General features: G+C 44.0%; 1 protein-coding gene across 1 annotated transcript in view; it reads left to right on the forward strand.

Annotated features, from left to right (window-relative positions):
* The first annotated feature begins 6,227 nt into the window (after window positions 1–6,227).
* LOC112074767 (sodium- and chloride-dependent GABA transporter 1-like) overlaps window positions 6,228–16,955 on the forward strand; it is a 14,800-nt gene continuing 4,072 nt past the window's right edge. The window contains exons 1-8 of the mRNA XM_070440669.1: window positions 6,228–6,603; window positions 9,620–10,027; window positions 10,358–10,489; window positions 10,725–10,825; window positions 11,184–11,293; window positions 11,495–11,627; window positions 13,431–13,561; window positions 16,312–16,406. Coding sequence (XP_070296770.1) covers window positions 9,802–10,027; window positions 10,358–10,489; window positions 10,725–10,825; window positions 11,184–11,293; window positions 11,495–11,627; window positions 13,431–13,561; window positions 16,312–16,402 — 924 coding nt within the window. The 5' untranslated portion in view covers window positions 6,228–6,603; window positions 9,620–9,801 and the 3' untranslated portion in view covers window positions 16,403–16,406. The remainder of the gene's footprint in view (window positions 6,604–9,619; window positions 10,028–10,357; window positions 10,490–10,724; window positions 10,826–11,183; window positions 11,294–11,494; window positions 11,628–13,430; window positions 13,562–16,311; window positions 16,407–16,955) is intronic.

The raw sequence follows: 16,955 nt of genomic DNA on the forward strand, positions 1-16,955 counted from the left end.
CTTCATTCAAAGACACAATCATGGACACTCCTACTGACAGTTGTGGCGGCTTCGCGTGATATATTGTTGTCTCTACATTCTTGCCCTTTGTGCTGTAGTCTGTGCTCAATAATGTTGGTACCATGTTTTGTGCTGCTGCCATGTTGTGTTGCTACCATGCTGTGTTGTCATGTGTTGCTGCCTTGCTATGTTGTTGTCTTAGGTCTCTCTCTCTATGTAGTGTTGTCTCTCTTGTCGTGATGTGTGTTTTGTCCTATATTTAGATGTAATATTTTTGGGATTTTTAAATCTCAGTCCCTGTCCCCGCAGGAGTCCTTTTTCCTTTTTTTAGGCCGTCATTTGAAATAAGAATTTGTTCTTAACTGACTTGCCTAGTTAAATAAAAAAAGGTTACATTTTTWAAAAAAATACAAAAATACAAAATGTGCCTTGCAGAGTATAACATATTTAAGCCACTGAAAGATGAGACGGAGTAAAACTCTCCCTGCCATTTCCATCTGCGTGCGATACGACAGAMAACATCATTGGTGGGATCGTTTCCCACAAATTATGTTTAAAAGCCGAATAGCAAGAAGACCTCTGAGAGATGAAATGATCCTTCTGCAGTTCTACGGATGGTGCTATCAGGTGTACTGCCACCGACGTTTTCCTAACACAGGAGGGCCTAACTGTCTGTGTACCAAACGGCACCCTGTTCCCTACATATAGGACACCTACAGTATAAAGTAGTGCACTATATAGGGAATAGGGCTCTGGTCTAAAGTAGTGCACTATAGTAGGGAATAGGGTTCTGGTCTAAAGTAGTRCACTATATAGGGAATAGGGCTCTGGTCTAAAGTAGTGCACTATATAGGGAATAGGGCTCCTGGGTCTAACGATAGACCTTACGTATTCAGATGGGTATTCAGGGTCTCTGGTCTATAAAGTACTGTGCACTAAATTAGGCGATAGGGCCCATGGTTCCTAAGAGTTAGTGCACAGATTTGATAATACTGGGAATATACTCGTGGAGCTTTGGGTCTAAAAGATAGGTCAGTCCACACCTACTTATATTGGAAGATAGGGCCGGTCGGTCTTAGATGAGTTATGTTGGCACTAGTATAGTGAATAGGGGCGCCTGGTGTCTAAGAGTTAGTGTCACTAACTCTAGGGCAATAGAGGGGCTCTCGGTCTAAAATCTAGTGCACATACTTATAGTGGGAATTCGGCTGGGCTCTCACGTTGGTTCTGTGTATAAAGAGTTGCCCCACTATTGTACTATGCGGCATGATAGTACGGACCTCGGTTGCAGTATAGTTAGGTAGCATACTTATAGGGATTAGGGCTCTTGGTCTAAAGTAGCTGCACTAAATAGGGATAATAGGGCCCTGGTTCTAGAAGTAGTGCCACTATATTGAGGGTAATTAGGGCTCCTGGTTATATAGTGCACTAATATAAGGCAATAGCTTGTGTTTGCTGGAGTTCTAATAAGGTACGCTGCAATATAAGGGAAAATTTAGCGGGCCTCCTGGTTCTATAGTTAGTTGCACTCACTTATAGGGAAGCTGGTTCGGACGATCACTAATGTAGCACTACTTGCACACACTCAGTGTCTCGGAGAAATGTGAGTGTCCGGTGGCTCTCTACTCTGGGTTCGATATGAGTTACACTGGAGCACTATATAGGGAGAATAGGGTTCTGTGTCTCTTAGCTAGTCGCATTCTATATAGGGAAATAGCCTGCGGGTCTATGTAGTAGGGCCACTAATGAATTATTCCGTGGTGAAGGTGAATTAGGTTCTTGTCATCAAGCTATGTCACATTATAGGGAATTAGGGCTCTGTGATCTAAAAGTACGTGCACCTGTCATATATAGGAGGACACTAGGTTTCTGGTCTAGTTACGTTCCTAGGCCACATACTCTATAGGCACTGAAAGAGGCTCTGGTTCGTAAATTAGTGCTGACTATATAGGTGCGGAAATTAGTCAGGCCCTGAGTCTAAAGTACGTCAACTATATTAGGGAATTAAGTCGAGCCCTTGGTTCATCATAGTAGGGCACTTTATATCAGTGGAATAGGGTTCATGTTTCATTAACAGTTAGTGCACATACTATTAGGCAATTAGCTGTGGCCCCCTTTGTCGGTCTCCATACACTTGATATAAGTGCACGGTGTTATGATAGGGAATTACGGGTCCGTGGTTCTAAAGATAGTGGCTCCACTCTGTACTCTATAGCATATACATCTAGAGGCCTGGTCTTAAGGTAGAGTAGGCCACTATTATTATGGAATAGGGCCCTGGTCTATGCTTATCCCAAAGCATCTAGTATAGGGGAATAGGGCCTCTGGTCATATCAGTAGGTGCACTATAGTAGGGATTAGGCTCTTGGGTCTATCAAGTTGTTAGTGGTACTAATATATAGGGAATAGTGCCCTGGTCTAAAAGTAGTGCCACTATACTAGGGGAATTTAGTGGCCCCTGGTCTAAAGTTAGTGCCACATCATAGGGAATTAGGCCCGATCTAAAGAGTGGTCAACATTATTATTAGTGGAATGGGGAGTCCCCCTGGTCTAAGATTCAAGTGCTCTAACTACACATAGGACTGTAGTTGTGCCCTCGTCTCGCAGTGTTACACTCGTGAAAAGTAGATGTGTGTCACTATAAGGGAATAGGGCTCTGGTCTAAAACGTAGTGCACTATACTTTAGGAAATAGGGTTCTGTTCTTAAAGTGTTCAACATATATTAGGGAAATATGGCCCCTTGTCTTAATAGTCGCTGCACCTATAATTCAGGGATAGGGCCCTGGTCTAAAGTATGTATTGCCACTAAATTAGGTGAATGAGGGCTCATTGGTCTAAGTACGGGCCACTATATTAGGGAATAGTGCTTCTTGGTCTAAAGTAGTATGCCACCTTTATAGGCGAATAGGCTCCTGGTTTCTATAGTAGTGCGACTGATATTAGGGAATAGGTTGCTGCTAAACGTGTGGGTCTATATGGAACGTATGCCTGGCTACGTGAATCAGTAGGGCTTTATAGGAATAGGGTTCTGTCTAAGAGTGCACTATATAATAGGCCCGGTCAATAGGGACTTAATAGGTTCGGTCAAGTAGTGCTACTATTAGGGAATGAGGGTTCTGCTTCTAAAGTAGTGCACTATATATAGGGAATTACGCGTCTGGTGCTTAAAGTAGGTGCACTGTATATAGGGAATAGGGCTCTGGTTCTAAAGTAGTGCACATTATTTATAGGAGAATTAGGGTTCTGTGTGCTAAAGTAGTGGACTAACTATAGGGAATGGAGGTTCTGTATCCTAAAGTTAGCCACCTATATTAGGCGAAATAGGGTTCTGTTCTAAATGTAAGTGCCACTCTTAATTACGGGGGGAATAGGGCTTTGTATTTCTTTAAAAGTTAGTTGCACTAATAATAGCGGTGAATAGGTTTGAGTACAGGCTCCGGCTGGGTGTTGTAGGGAGGTCCTGCGTGGGTTGCGGCGTGGTGCGTCTCATGCCTCTTGCAGAAAACATACCAGTATGGTCTTTTAAGGAAACTGCTTAGCATTTTCATTACGGATTAAGTCATATAGTAGGTTAGCTGGACCACCTCATTGGCTTCCCATCTGCTGGCCGTTTCAGCCCTCGCACTCCCTGTATACGAGAAGGCGCTGTTCTAATTCCCTCAGTACTACCATAGTAGCAGTCTGACTGGTCTAAAGTGAGGTGTGGTTGCTTCCGTATCGTGGAATATGTGGTGCAATTTGGGATACGTGACCGGCAGGCTCTACCATGCCATCGTAGTGCAGCAGATGCACAGCCTCTACAGCTACTGAACGTCGATTATCTCGACCTTGAAGGAACCACTATTATCCTGAGAAGCCAGCGCGAACCTTTGAACCTCATCCCGGAGCAGACCAGGGAAACCCGACACTCTACTCCGGAGAGCCAGTGCGAGGGATCCCGAGAGCCCTATCCTGGATGGTGTGAGCCTCAGGGAAATACATGAGACCCTATCTGTTGCCCACTGTCGGTCAACACTGAGACCCTAAATTTCACTGGGAGCCAGGGAACGCGAGACCCTAGTCCGAGAGGCCAGGGGAACCCGATGCACACCGTAGTCGAGAGCCAGGGGAACCGCTGCCAGACAGCTCTATACCGAAGCTAGGGAACATCCCAGACCTGTCCGAAGCCAGGAACCCGAGACCTATGCCGAGAGCCAGGGAACGCCGAGACGCCTATCAGAACCCGAGAGCCCTCCAGGCCGAACCTGAGACTCTGATAGTTCCGAGAGCAGGACACTGGAGACACCCTATCCGATGAAGCCAGTAGAAACCCTCGGTAGCACCCATTACCTCATAACAGCTTTTGTGTCAGAGCCTCGTCATGGAGCTGTGCTGGTAGGTTCATACACGTTATGTTGATTATCATAGACAATAGTATACTTACCTAGTTCTTATGTCCACAAGAGGTCTTTTATCTTGGTGCTTTTGAAGAGAAGCGATCGGTAAGAATAGACAGAAGAGCGGGTAAAGGTTGCCGGTAGCTAGATCATAGAACTCTCACAAACAAACCAAAAATTCATTGGGCTGACCTACTGAGTGAGAATAATGTAAAATCTGTGTTCGCACAACTCTTGAGTCACTAGTGTTTTGCGTAGATAGAGCAACGGAAATAACCTATTCTTACCAATATTTTGGTCTGCGTGGTTATTTCGTGCGCTTGAAGAATGGAGCGCAGAGAGTGGATGAAACACACACATTCAGCCTTGTCAGGTCTGAGTTATAACACAGCCTTGTGTGTTAAGCTCCTTAATCCCCTTTTTACTCGCTGCACTTTTCCATGATTTAAACTCACTCTGTCTCCCTGTGAGACGCTATTCATTTATTTCAACTTTCGGTTAAAGACTGAATTTAATTTCCTGTTATATTTCAGGAGACAACGGGCTAAACGTCCCCAGACTCTCATTTGACTGACTCATATTATTCGCTGTTTGTCACCAACCACAGCGCTGGTTTTTCTCAAGTTAAATGTCTTTACGGTTTCTACCATATAACATGTTCACTCGGGCTGTTTTTTGATTGGCAGTTTCCCTAACTTGTAGGATAAGAGGGGTCAAAGGGGGGAGCCGGGGTCAAAGGGGGGTGCTGGGGTCAAACGGGGGAGTGTGGCGGTAAAGAGGGAGAGGCGGACGGTCCGAAGGGGAGGCCGGGGTCAAAAGGGGGTGCTGGGGTCAAACGGGGGGAGGTGGGGTAAGGGGAGCAGGCGGGGTCGAAGGGAGGGAGGCTGTGGGTCAAAGGGGGGTGCTGGGTCAAACGGGGGAGGCTGGGGGTAAAGGGGAGAGGCGGGGTCGAAGGGGGGAGGCGGGGTCAAAGGGGGGAGCCGGGGTTCAAAGGGAGGGAGCCAGGGTCAAAGGGGGAGCCGGGGTCTGAAGGGGGGAGGCGGGGTCAAGGGGGGAGGCGGGGGTAAAGGGGAGAGGCGGGGTCGAAGGGGAGACGGGTCAAAGGGGGAGCCAGGGTCAAAGGGGGGAGCCGGGTCAAAGCGGGGAGGTGGGGGTAAAGGGGTTGAAAGGGGTCAAAGGGGGGGAGCAAGTCAAAGGTAGATGAGGGGGTGGGTAAAGGGTATGAAAGGGGTCAAGAGGGGGGAGCAAGGGTCACAAGGGGGAGCCAGGGTCAAAGGGGGGAGGTGGGGTAAAGGGGTTGAAAGGTGTCAATAGGGGGGAGGTGGGGGTGAAGGGTCAAAGGGGGAGGCGGGGTCAAAGGGGGGAGGTGAGGGTGGGAGGGGGGAGGCAAGGGTAAAGCGCTAAAAGGAGAATATGAATATTGATACAACCATTTGGTTCAAATAGGGCATAGTAAGTCGCCATGGCTAGTCCTTAACCTCAGTCCCCATCGGTTTACAAAGGAAGCATTCATTTTGATACCATAAAGCTGAAATACATAAGTGTGAAAAACATGTTCCAATCACGTTTGAAATTAAGTGGATTAATAGGAGAAAAGAAGCATTTGTTGCTAGTGAATTCAAGGATGTGACAATTTTCAGAGATTTCAACAGTCACGCATAGCTAATAAAATGTTGGAGGTTATATCATATTACGTATCAAACTGTGTCTCTGGCACAATCAATTCGTGTAGAACCCCCCCCCCCCCCCCCCCCCCCCCATCACCCTCAAGTTGATGAAAAAGCACTAAGATAATAAAACCGTGAGACAAGAGGATGCCCCTGCCTCAAAACCCGCAGCGATCTCAGTGTGGAAATGTTGGACACGGGGAGGTCGACTTTCAGATGACATTGACGCTATGTAGATGAGAGCGGGGGGGATTTGTGCTCCGTGGAACATCCCTGGCCAAAGTTAGACGGTGCTTCGAGGTGAAGCTGCGTCCCTTTTCGCTGCGTTGTTTCCCCGCTCTGCTTCTGCTCGGATCTCTCCTTTCAGCACCACAGAGCTAACGGACAGCACCACTCACCTTTCCCCTTCGGACTCCAGTTTGGGTTTTGCTTCTTATCATAAAATGGAAAATATTTTCTTCGGTCTGCTCCGGGAGAATCTGTAAGGATACAACTTTTAGATGAACGTACGGATAACTATACCATCGCCCCAAATTCTGTCTGGCATAGCAGTTTGATTGTAAGTACTGATTTTACTTATAACGTGTGGGGAAAACTTCAGCGCAATGATCAGAACCATTGAACGAACCGTGTGGACCCGTTGGGGATACGGAGTTGCGTCTCGGCGGGGGGGGGGGGGGGGGGGGATTTTCAGATCTGCACACGGAGAGCCCTAGTCTTAGTCTATTCGATTGGATACATCGCAACTGTGGTATTTTAACAAAACAATAGAAAAACAGCGATGAATCATTTCATCAGGGCAGGTTCCAGGCATAACTGTGATATTTTACCAAAACAATGAATTCCACAAGAAAGCCAGTGATTAGTCCCTTCATCAGGGCAGGTTCCAGGCATAACTGTGATATTTTACCAAAACAATGAATTCCACCAGAAAGCCTTCATCAGAGCAGGTTCCAGGCATAAGCGACATAAGCGGTTGCTTAGGGTCCCCGACCACTAGGGGGGGCCCCGAACCCTCCCATCCTTCCCCAGAAACGTACTATTGAGAGTAAGAATAGTATAATACACCGGGGGGCATTTTTGAAATTTGGTTGTTCAGCAGGTTTTTTAATCTTGTTATGTCAATCAGTACCCCATTTTYCCATTAACTTGTCCACTGATTTGTTGCCGATATTTAGAAAGTTTGCATAGAAAATAGATCTGATACGGTACGTTTCCATTGAATTATCCTTGTGTCGATTAAAACGGCTGGACGTAATGACGTCATACATTTAAATGAAACTTTTCCGCAAAAAAACCCTCCAATGTCGGATAAAAAGGAAGTGGTTTGTATTGTTTCCATGACCCATTTAGGCAAATTGTGCATTAATAAATTGGTGACAGCCTGCATGCCCTCCCACCTATTTGTTTCATGTCTCAGGTAGCCTGCAAAAGCCAGCTTGTATAGAATACAATAATTGACTAATATTTGCCATATTCTAATAATTCTCATGTGCCGACGTATCGCCATAGGTGAAATTTGCCCTGTTGTACATCTGAAAAACCAGAAAAGCAAGGAGAAGCAATACAGGCATTGTTGACAATGAGGACAATCCTTGTTCTGCAAACAAATATGATTTTTTTTATAGTTGAAAAATTCTTCGGGAATCATAATATATCGCAAATAAAGAAAGTTAGACAACAAAAAAAATCAACCCCTGTTGAACGGATAAAAATGTTGTCACCCTTTTAAAAATGTTTACCTTCATTTTACTAGGCAAGTCAGTTAAGAACAAATTCTTATTTTCAATGACGGCCTAGGAACAGTGTTAACTGTCTTGTTCGGGGGCAGAACGACAGATTTTTACCTTATCATCTAGGGGATTTGATCTTGCAACCTTTCGGTCTAACGCTCTAACCACTAGGCTACCCTGCCGACCCTTTATTAAAATGTCTCCCATCTCTGCCGTTTTCATTACACATCTAGCAATTTTTTGTTGTTGTTGCAACATCGCTTTTGTCGAATAAACCAATTGGTCAATTGAAACCTGCCTGCTGACAGTCACTSAAGTAGCCATGTCAGCTAACACATTTTTAGATTAGCCAGCTCTCTAAACTTGACCAAATCCCGAATGGTCAGGGGCCCTGATCTCCAGGGGGCCCCCATTGATTGCGTTAGTATATAATTAACACGGCATAAGTCATTATCAAATGTGTAGAATTGCATGAAATTAGCTTTAAAACTGCAACAAATGATCTACACCCCATCACAAAATGTGTAGAGTTGCAGGAGCTTAGCTTTATAACTAAAATATTTCCTTCCATAGCCCCCCCCCCCAACCAAATCTCGCTTAGCCCCAAAACGCTACACATCATTCTACACTTGACTCGTTTTTGAAGTTCCATAATTCCTCGTGTGTCATAAGCAAATGAAACGTAAGAAAGAGATGATGCCTAAAGCTTGGTGCTTACAGGGTCCTTTTGTTTGACTTCTCTTTCTCCATGCCGTCTCATCTCATAAATATCAAATAGCTGAGGGGAAAAACGGGAGACCCCCCCCCCCCCCATCTCCATTTGTACTACAGCAATAGAGGCACGGTACTATTCTAAACATAAATGCAGAAAAATACCAAAAGCATGACGTTGCCAAGCCCAATGTATCCCAAATTACGCAACAACAAAAACATTAGCAACCAAATGACTGTCTTCTGACGTGTATTATGAATAATTAAAGAACAACTAGGCCTATATATTTAACGTTGAATATGCTTCTGCTTCTGCGTTGCTTGCCCATTGGGGTTTTAAGGCTGGCGTTCCGTAAAGCACTTTGTGACATCTGCTGATGTAAAAATGCTTTTATACAATACATTTGATTGATTGAATAAYTAACACTCATTTGTAATAATGTGTGGTAATATTTATACTTCCCATTTATCCTCGTTTTTATTTAAAATTTATATTTATTTGTGTGCATAAGCCATAGCGTGTTAATGAATGTAATTTCCCTTTTTCTATTTTTTATTAATGGTTGCGTTGCACAGCAATTAACCCTCCAAATGCTGATTAATTGGACGGTGATGATCGCCACCTGCTCTTAATTAATAAACAGTGTTGAAGGACCTGCTTAATGTGCGGAGACTTTTAGAGTATCAACGCTGTAAATCAGCACTTGGGCTCCCGAGTGGCGCAGCGGTCTAAGGCACCTGCATCTCAGTGGTTCAAATCCAGGCTGTATCACATCCGGCCGTGATTGGGAGTCCCATAGGGCGGCGCGCAATTGGCCCAGCGTCGTCCAGGTTTGGCTGGGGTAGGCCGTCATTGTAAATAAGAATTTGTTCTTAAACTGACTTGCCTAGTTTAAATAAAGGTTAAATAAAAAATAAACATCACAGGTCCATTGCCATAAAACATCTCTTGTCCCCAGCGCCAACAATGCGACTCACTGAAAACTCTTCAAAACGGCTCATTTTCAGCGCTATTGATGCATCAATTTTGGTTCTTCCCCATGGTAAATCAATATTTAGTAAACATTTAGGGTCCAATCATTATTTGAATGACCTATTTGGTAACATTATTCTCTTGCGCTTTTTTTCCAGGTGCGCTCTACCAACTGGCTCTGTGTTCCCGCTTCTTCTCCTGATTTCCTGCCCATCTAACCGTCCCTTGGCTGGGTAAACGAACCGCGAAGCTGCTGTCTACGTGGACCGGTGGGGTTAAAATCTTCCGTCCGCCTTCCAGCCTTGTCAGGAAATCTAAATCTAAACAGAGAGACAGAGACATGGCAACGAATGGTACTAAAGGCTCTGATGGACACGTTCTAACGGAGGTGAATGCCGAGCCTAACGACAAACCCAAAACTTTGATCGTCAAAGTCCAGAAAAAGGAACTTCCCGAAAGAGAGAACTGGACTGGAAAATTTGACTTTCTCCTGTCTTGCGTCGGGTACGCAATTGGACTCGGAAATGTCTGGAGATTCCCTTATCTATGTGGGAAGAATGGAGGAGGTAATCAAGATGTCGGAACTTTTCCGTGGTTTTCAAAAAACAAAATGAGGCTAAATTTGACCTTTGAATCGGCAAATGTGTTCTGGGGCGCTCATTTAAATAATCTCAATGGCTCAAGAGCTCATTTTCTCTCCAGATTGTGCGTAATTACGCGCACATTTATAGGCAACGCTACGAGATCATTCATTTGAGTCGCTGTAGTGTGAAACAAAATATTGGGTTTATCACTGTATCTCTTTGATTTGAAATGTTAATGGTACATCAATGAAATGGTTCACTTTTATTCACGATTATATTTTTTTGTTTACTTACCTTTTATATTTTGTTCAGGGGCCTTCTTGATTCCCTACTTTTTGACGCTCATATTTGCTGGTATGCCCCTGTTTCTGCTCGAAACGTCCCTCGGTCAGTACACATCGATTGGAGGGCTTGGGGTGTGGAAACTGGCTCCCATGTTTAAAGGTAAATCAAAACCCCGTGTTTAGGTTAACCGGAAATACATCACGTTATATAAGACAAATAGCTGTCCTCAAATACTCTTCTTGCTGTTTGACCAGCATGTCTCCTGTCCCGATCGTTTTAACAGATCAAACTTTATATTTAGCTGATGCTATTATATCTATATTTTTCTCAAATTATTTCATTTTGTATTAAATCACAGTATATAAATACCTCATTCCTAATCTTCCTTTTCTAGGTGTTGGTCTGGCCGCTGCAGTGCTTTCTTTCTGGCTAAATATTTATTACATTGTCATCATTGCCTGGGCCATATACTATTTGTGGTCCTCCTTTACTACCGTGAGTATGATAGTCAGGTACTAAAAAAAAAGATGAATGAAGTCATTGAAGGTTTAAAAAAAGGAAAACACATTTCCCAAATGAATATCTTTAAGTGGCATGACATTGCAAATGTCGGGGCAGTTTGATCATAAAGATATATTGTTTCTTGTATGCATAGTTAATTCCAAGATATCGAATTTGGCTGTTATTAGCCCTTCAACAAATGAGGTGCATGACGTTTGAAAGAGATTGGCAACATTTACCAGAGAGGGAGAGAGAGAGAGAGAGAGATAGAGATAGAGAGAGATAGAGAGAGAGAGATGGGGGGAGAGAGAGAGAGAGAGAGAGAGAGAAAACCCTGTCTTTGTTATTGCAGGAGCTACCATGGCAATCATGTGGAAATTCTTGGAACACAGAGCGCTGTTACACCAACTACAGCACCCTGAACGCTGCCAACCTCACCAGCGCTGTTCAGGAATTCTGGGAGTAAGAACAAGTATTTTTTATTAAGTGTTATTTTGTTGTTTTTTTGGCTGTGGTTGGACCATGCAGTGTTACTAAAAACTTGACCTTTTTTAATCTGTAAATTTGTTCCTAAATAATAAATAAGTCATGGGGTTGAAAGAGGATTTATAAAATACATTTCATTGACTGGTAGATTGGTTGATTGATTGTGTTGTCCTATAGACGTAACATGCACCAGTTAACAGACGGTCTGGAGAAGCCCGGGGAGATCAGAGCGCCTCTCGCCATCACGCTGGCCATCGCCTGGGTCCTCGTCTATTTCTGTATCTGGAAAGGTGTCGCCTGGACTGGGAAGGTAACTGACCAAATTTATATATTTTGGGCTTAAGATGCTAAACCCACCGGGGGAATCTTGACATCCGATTTTGGCCGCTATATTGGATTTTGGCCTCCATATTGGATTTTGGCCGCCATATTGGATTTTGGCCGCCATATTGGATTTTGGCCGCCATATTGGATTTTGGCCTCCATAGTATAGGGTCTTGCCATATTGGATTTTGGCCGCCATATTGGATTTTGGCCTCCATATTGGATTTTGGCCTCCATATTGGGTTTTGCCGCCATATTGGATTTTGGCCTCCATATTGGGTTTTGGCCGCCATATTGGATTTTGGGGGTTAATCCAGCATGCCCCCCCCTCCCCCCCTGGCTTATTTGCAAAAGTTGGAGGCATGGCTAAAAAGAATCAAAATCAATAGAGAAACCTTTGACTGGAAAAAAAACGACAGTTGATCTGTGCCTGGGCCCTGACTCTAATAATGAGTGTTAAGTAATTAAATGCATCTGTTAAAGGTCAACTGCCACTTAGAAGCAACTTGTCTTGTTTTAAACAGCCGACTTGGCCTCGTTATGAGTCAGAAACATTCATATTAGTGTCGGGAATTGACTTCAAAGTGTAAAAAAGGATAATTTTGGTCACAAAGTCAGTCTTGTCCAAAACGGAGTTTTGTAAGTGAGTTCGTCACGACTTACTAGAGGGTTGGGTACGGAGTATGATCATGCCACTTGTGTCCAGCGTCCACTGACATGAGAGAAGCAGCTGTGCTGGTTGCCCATTACTGTAATCAGCTGGTTGTGCTCTATCCAATCGTAGCGGCCAGAACATCCAGACAGTGACATAGACTTGGCCAGTATGCAGCGCTTCAGACTTTTACATAAGACAACACGTCACCAACGCTATGTTGAAATAACCCTTGGTCCGAAGCCCTTTATATGGAGTGGTCACTTGCTGATGTGTTTGATAGTGTCAATCACTCAAGTCTGCTACTTTTCTGGGCAAAATAAGAATTGAGACGATCAGAGCCACGCGTGTATCCCAACTGCAACTTGTTTTGTAATATGATTTTGGCCGCCATATTGGATTTTGGCCGCCATATTGGATTTTGGCCTCCATATTGKGTTTTGGCCTCCATATTGGGTTTTGGCCTCCATATTGGGTTTTGGCCTCCATATTGGATTTTTTGGGGGTTAATCCAGCATGCCCAGCATATGAAACACTGCTAGATAGACTCACACTCTGGTAATAGATAGTGAGAAAGTTGTACAAAATGTACACAAGTCACCACTCGCCAGTGACTTAATAAGCTGATTGTGGCCTGGCTGCTTAATTGTGCCTGCTAGCTACGGACTATTTAAAAGAAGTGACTATGTTGTTGCTACGTTGAATCAGGAGGGACAAACAACAGTAACTACAAGGGTACGATATGAGAACATAATACACCCACATCAAACCAACCACCCTGCCCCTGAACAAGGCAGTTAACCCACTGTTCCCTGGTAGGCTGACAGTCAACCCACTGTTCCTAGGCCGTCGTTGAAAATAACAGTTTGTTCTTAACTGACTTGCCTAGTTTAAAACAAAGGGTACGGGTGTCTTCTGATAACCATGTGTGTGAGGTGTATACTTTTGTTTCGAAGTAGATTTGTTTAAGACTACCAAGAAGCACTGTGTCACCCTGAAAATAGCCCACTGCAATAAATTAATGAGCAGTCTTCAAAACTAGGCCACAACAGGAAGTGCATTCACCCTTGAAGTCAGTGTTTGCATTATTCCATTGTTTTATATTCATACGAGAGTCTCCCTCCCTCCCTGTTTCAGGTGGTGTACTTCTCAGCCACCTACCCCTACGTCATGCTCTTCATCCTCTTCTGCCGTGGCATCACTCTCCCCGGACCATCGATGGAATCCTCTTCTATATCACCCAACTTTGAAAAGCTCAAGAATCAGAGGTAGCTAGCCTTTATCAGGAGCAGATACAGAGGTAGCTAGTCTTTATCAGGGAACAGATACAGAGGTAGCTAGCCTTTATCAGTGACAGATACAGAGGTAGCTAGCCTTTATCAGGGAACAGATACAGAGTCTAGTCTTTATCAGTTAGCAATACAGAGGTAGCTATCTTTATCAGTGAGCAGATACAGAGGTAGCTAGCCTTTATCAGTGAGCAGATACAGAGGTAGCTAGTCTTTATCAGTGAACAGATACAGAGGTAGCTAGTCTTTATCAGGGAACAGATACAGAGTAGCTAGTCTTTATCAGGGAACAGATACAGAGGTAGCTAGTCTTTATCAGTGAACAGATACAGGTAGCTAGTCTTTATCAGGGAACAGATACAGAGGTAGCTAGTCTTTATCAGGGAACAGATACAGAGGTAGCTAGTCTTATCAGGGACAGATACAGAGGTAGCTAGTCTTTATCAGGGAACAGATACAGAGGTAGCTAGTCTTTATCAGGAACAGATACAGAGGTAGCTAGTCTTTATCAGTGAACAGATACAGAGGTAGCTAGTCTTTATCAGTGAACAGATACAGAGGTAGCTAGTCTTTATCAGTGAACAGATACAGAGGTAGCTAGTCTTTATCAGGGAACAGATACAGAGGTAGCTAGTCTTTATCAGTTAGCAGATACAGAGGTAGCTAGTCTTATCAGGGAGCAGATACAGAGGTAGCTAGTCTTTATCAGGGAACAGATACAGAGGTAGCTAGCCTTTATCAGGTGAACAGATACAGAGGTAGCTAGCTTTATCGGAACAGATACAGAGGTAGCTAGTCTTTATCAGGGAACAGATACAGAGGTAGCTAGCTTTATCAGGGAACAGATACAGAGGTAGCTAGCCTTTATCAGTGAACAGATACAGAGGTAGCTAGTCTTTATCAGGGAACAGATACAGAGGTAGCTAGTCTTTATCAGGAACAGATACAGAGTAGCTAGTCTTTATCAGGGAACAGATACAGAGGTAGCTAGTCTTTATCAGGGAACAGATACAGAGGTAGCTAGCTTTATCAGTGAACAGATACAGAGGTAGCTAGTCTTTATCAGTTAGCAGATACAGAGTAGCTAGTCTTATCAGAGAACAAATACAGAGGTAGCTAGTCTTTATCAGGAACAGATACAGAGGTAGCTAGTCTTTATCAGGAACAGATACAGAGGTAGCTAGTCTTTATCAGTGAACAGATACAGAGGTAGCTAGTCTTTATCAGGAAACAGATACAGAGGTAGCTAGTCTTTAATCAGTTAGCAGATACAGAGGTAGCTAGTCTTATCAGTTAGCAGATACAGAGGTAGCTAGTCTTTATCAGTGAACAGATACAGAGGTAGCTAGTCTTTATCAGGGAACAGATACAGAGGTAGCTAGTCTTTATCAGTGAGTAGATACAGAGGTAGCTAGCCTTTATCAGTTAGCGATACAGAGTAGCTAGCCTTTCAGGGAACAATACAGAGGTAGCTACTTTATCAGGGAACAGATACAGAGGTAGCTAGTCTTTATCAGTGATAGATACAGAGGTAGCTAGTCTTTATCAGGAACAGATACAGAGGTAGCTAGCCTTATCAGTGAACAGATACAGAGTAGCTAGTCTTATCAGTGAGCAGATACAGAGGTAGCTAGTCTTTATCAGTTAGCAGATACAGAGGTAGCTAGCCTTATCAGTGAGAGATACAGAGGTAGCTAGCCTTTATCAGGGAACAGATACAGAGGTAGCTAGTCTTTATCAGGGAACAGATACAGATAGCTAGTCTTTATCAGGAACAGATACAGAGGTAGCTAGTCTTTATCAGGGAACAGATACAGAGGTAGCTAGCCTTTATCAGTGAGCAGATACAGAGGTAGCTAGTCTTTATCAGTGAGTAGATACAAGGTAGCTAGTCTTTATCAGGAACAGATACAGAGGTAGCTAGCCTTTATCAGGGAACAGATACAGAGGTAGCTAGCCTTTATCAGGGAACAGTACAGAGGTAGCTAGTCTTTATCAGTAGCAGATACAGAGGTAGCTAGCCTTTATCAGGAACAGATACAGAGGTAGCTAGTCTTTATCAGTGAAGATACAGAGGTAGCTAGCTTTATCAGGAACAGATACAGGTAGCTAGTCTTTATCAGGGAACAGATACAGAGGTAGCTAGTCTTTATCAGGGAACAGATACAGAGTAGCTAGTCTTTATCAGGGAACAGATACAGAGGTAGCTAGCCTTTATCAGTGAGCAGATACAGAGGTAGCTAGTCTTTATCAGTGAGTAGATACATAGGTAGCTAGTCTTTATCAGGGAACAGATACAGAGGTAGCTAGCCTTTATCAGGAACAGATACAGAGGTAGCTAGCCTTTATCAGGGAACAGATACAGAGGTAGCTAGTCTTTATCAGTTACAGATACAGAGTAGCTAGCTTTATCAGGAACAGATACAGAGGTAGCTAGTCTTTACAGGAACAGATACAGAGGTAGCTAGTCTTTATCAGGAACAGATACAGAGGTAGCTAGTCTTTATCAGGAACAGATACAGAGGTAGCTAGCCTTTATCAGGAACAGATACAGAGGGAGAATGTATGCTGATTGCTGTGTGTGATGCTTTCATGCAGTTTTTCTGACTTGCATGTGTTTGAATATACATTTTTTCCTGATTGCAGTGCGTTTTGACTTGTAGTGCGTTTTGACTTGCAGTGCGTTTTGACTTGCAGTGCGTTTTGACTTCTGTCTCTGTTCTTGTCAGGTGTGGTTGGATGCTGCCACTCAGATCTTCTTCTCCTATGGGCTGGGGCTGGATCACTGATTGCTCTGGGAAGCTACAACCCATTCAATAATAATGTTACAGGTATCTTTAAACCACTCAATCCAGCTCTTTACTGCGGTTTATATTCTGCCTCTGCCAATGATGTGTGGACCTATGTCAATGGATTCTGCTGTGTGGTTGTGTGTGTGTGTGTGTGTGTGTGTGTGTGTGTGGTGTGTTGTGTGTGTGTGTGTGTGTGTGTGTGTGTGTGTGTGTGTGTGTGTGTGTGTGTGTGTGTGTGTGTGTGTGTGAGAACACATCTGTCAGCTGCCACTCATCTCTGTCTCTCTACATTTTATATCCTGGCAATGAACGAACAAATACCCCATCTCTAAAAATGAATGGCCAATCCATTGACATTGCAGTAAGGCTCGGCTATTGAATGCAAAACCCTCCCTCCCTCCCTCCCCCTCCCTCCCTCCCTCCCTCCCTCCCCCTCCTCCCTCCCTCCCTCCCTCCCTCCCTCCCTCCTCCCTCCCTCCCTCCCAAAGCAAATGTGCTGTGGTTTGATAAGGCCTTCCCTATCAGTGTGACAACAGCCATTCCAATCCATGCCTTATTTGTCTTTCTCTCCATCTTCCCTG

Source organism: Salvelinus sp. IW2-2015, unplaced genomic scaffold (assembly GCF_002910315.2).
Source record: "Salvelinus sp. IW2-2015 unplaced genomic scaffold, ASM291031v2 Un_scaffold2806, whole genome shotgun sequence".
NCBI lineage: Eukaryota > Metazoa > Chordata > Actinopteri > Salmoniformes > Salmonidae > Salvelinus > Salvelinus sp. IW2-2015.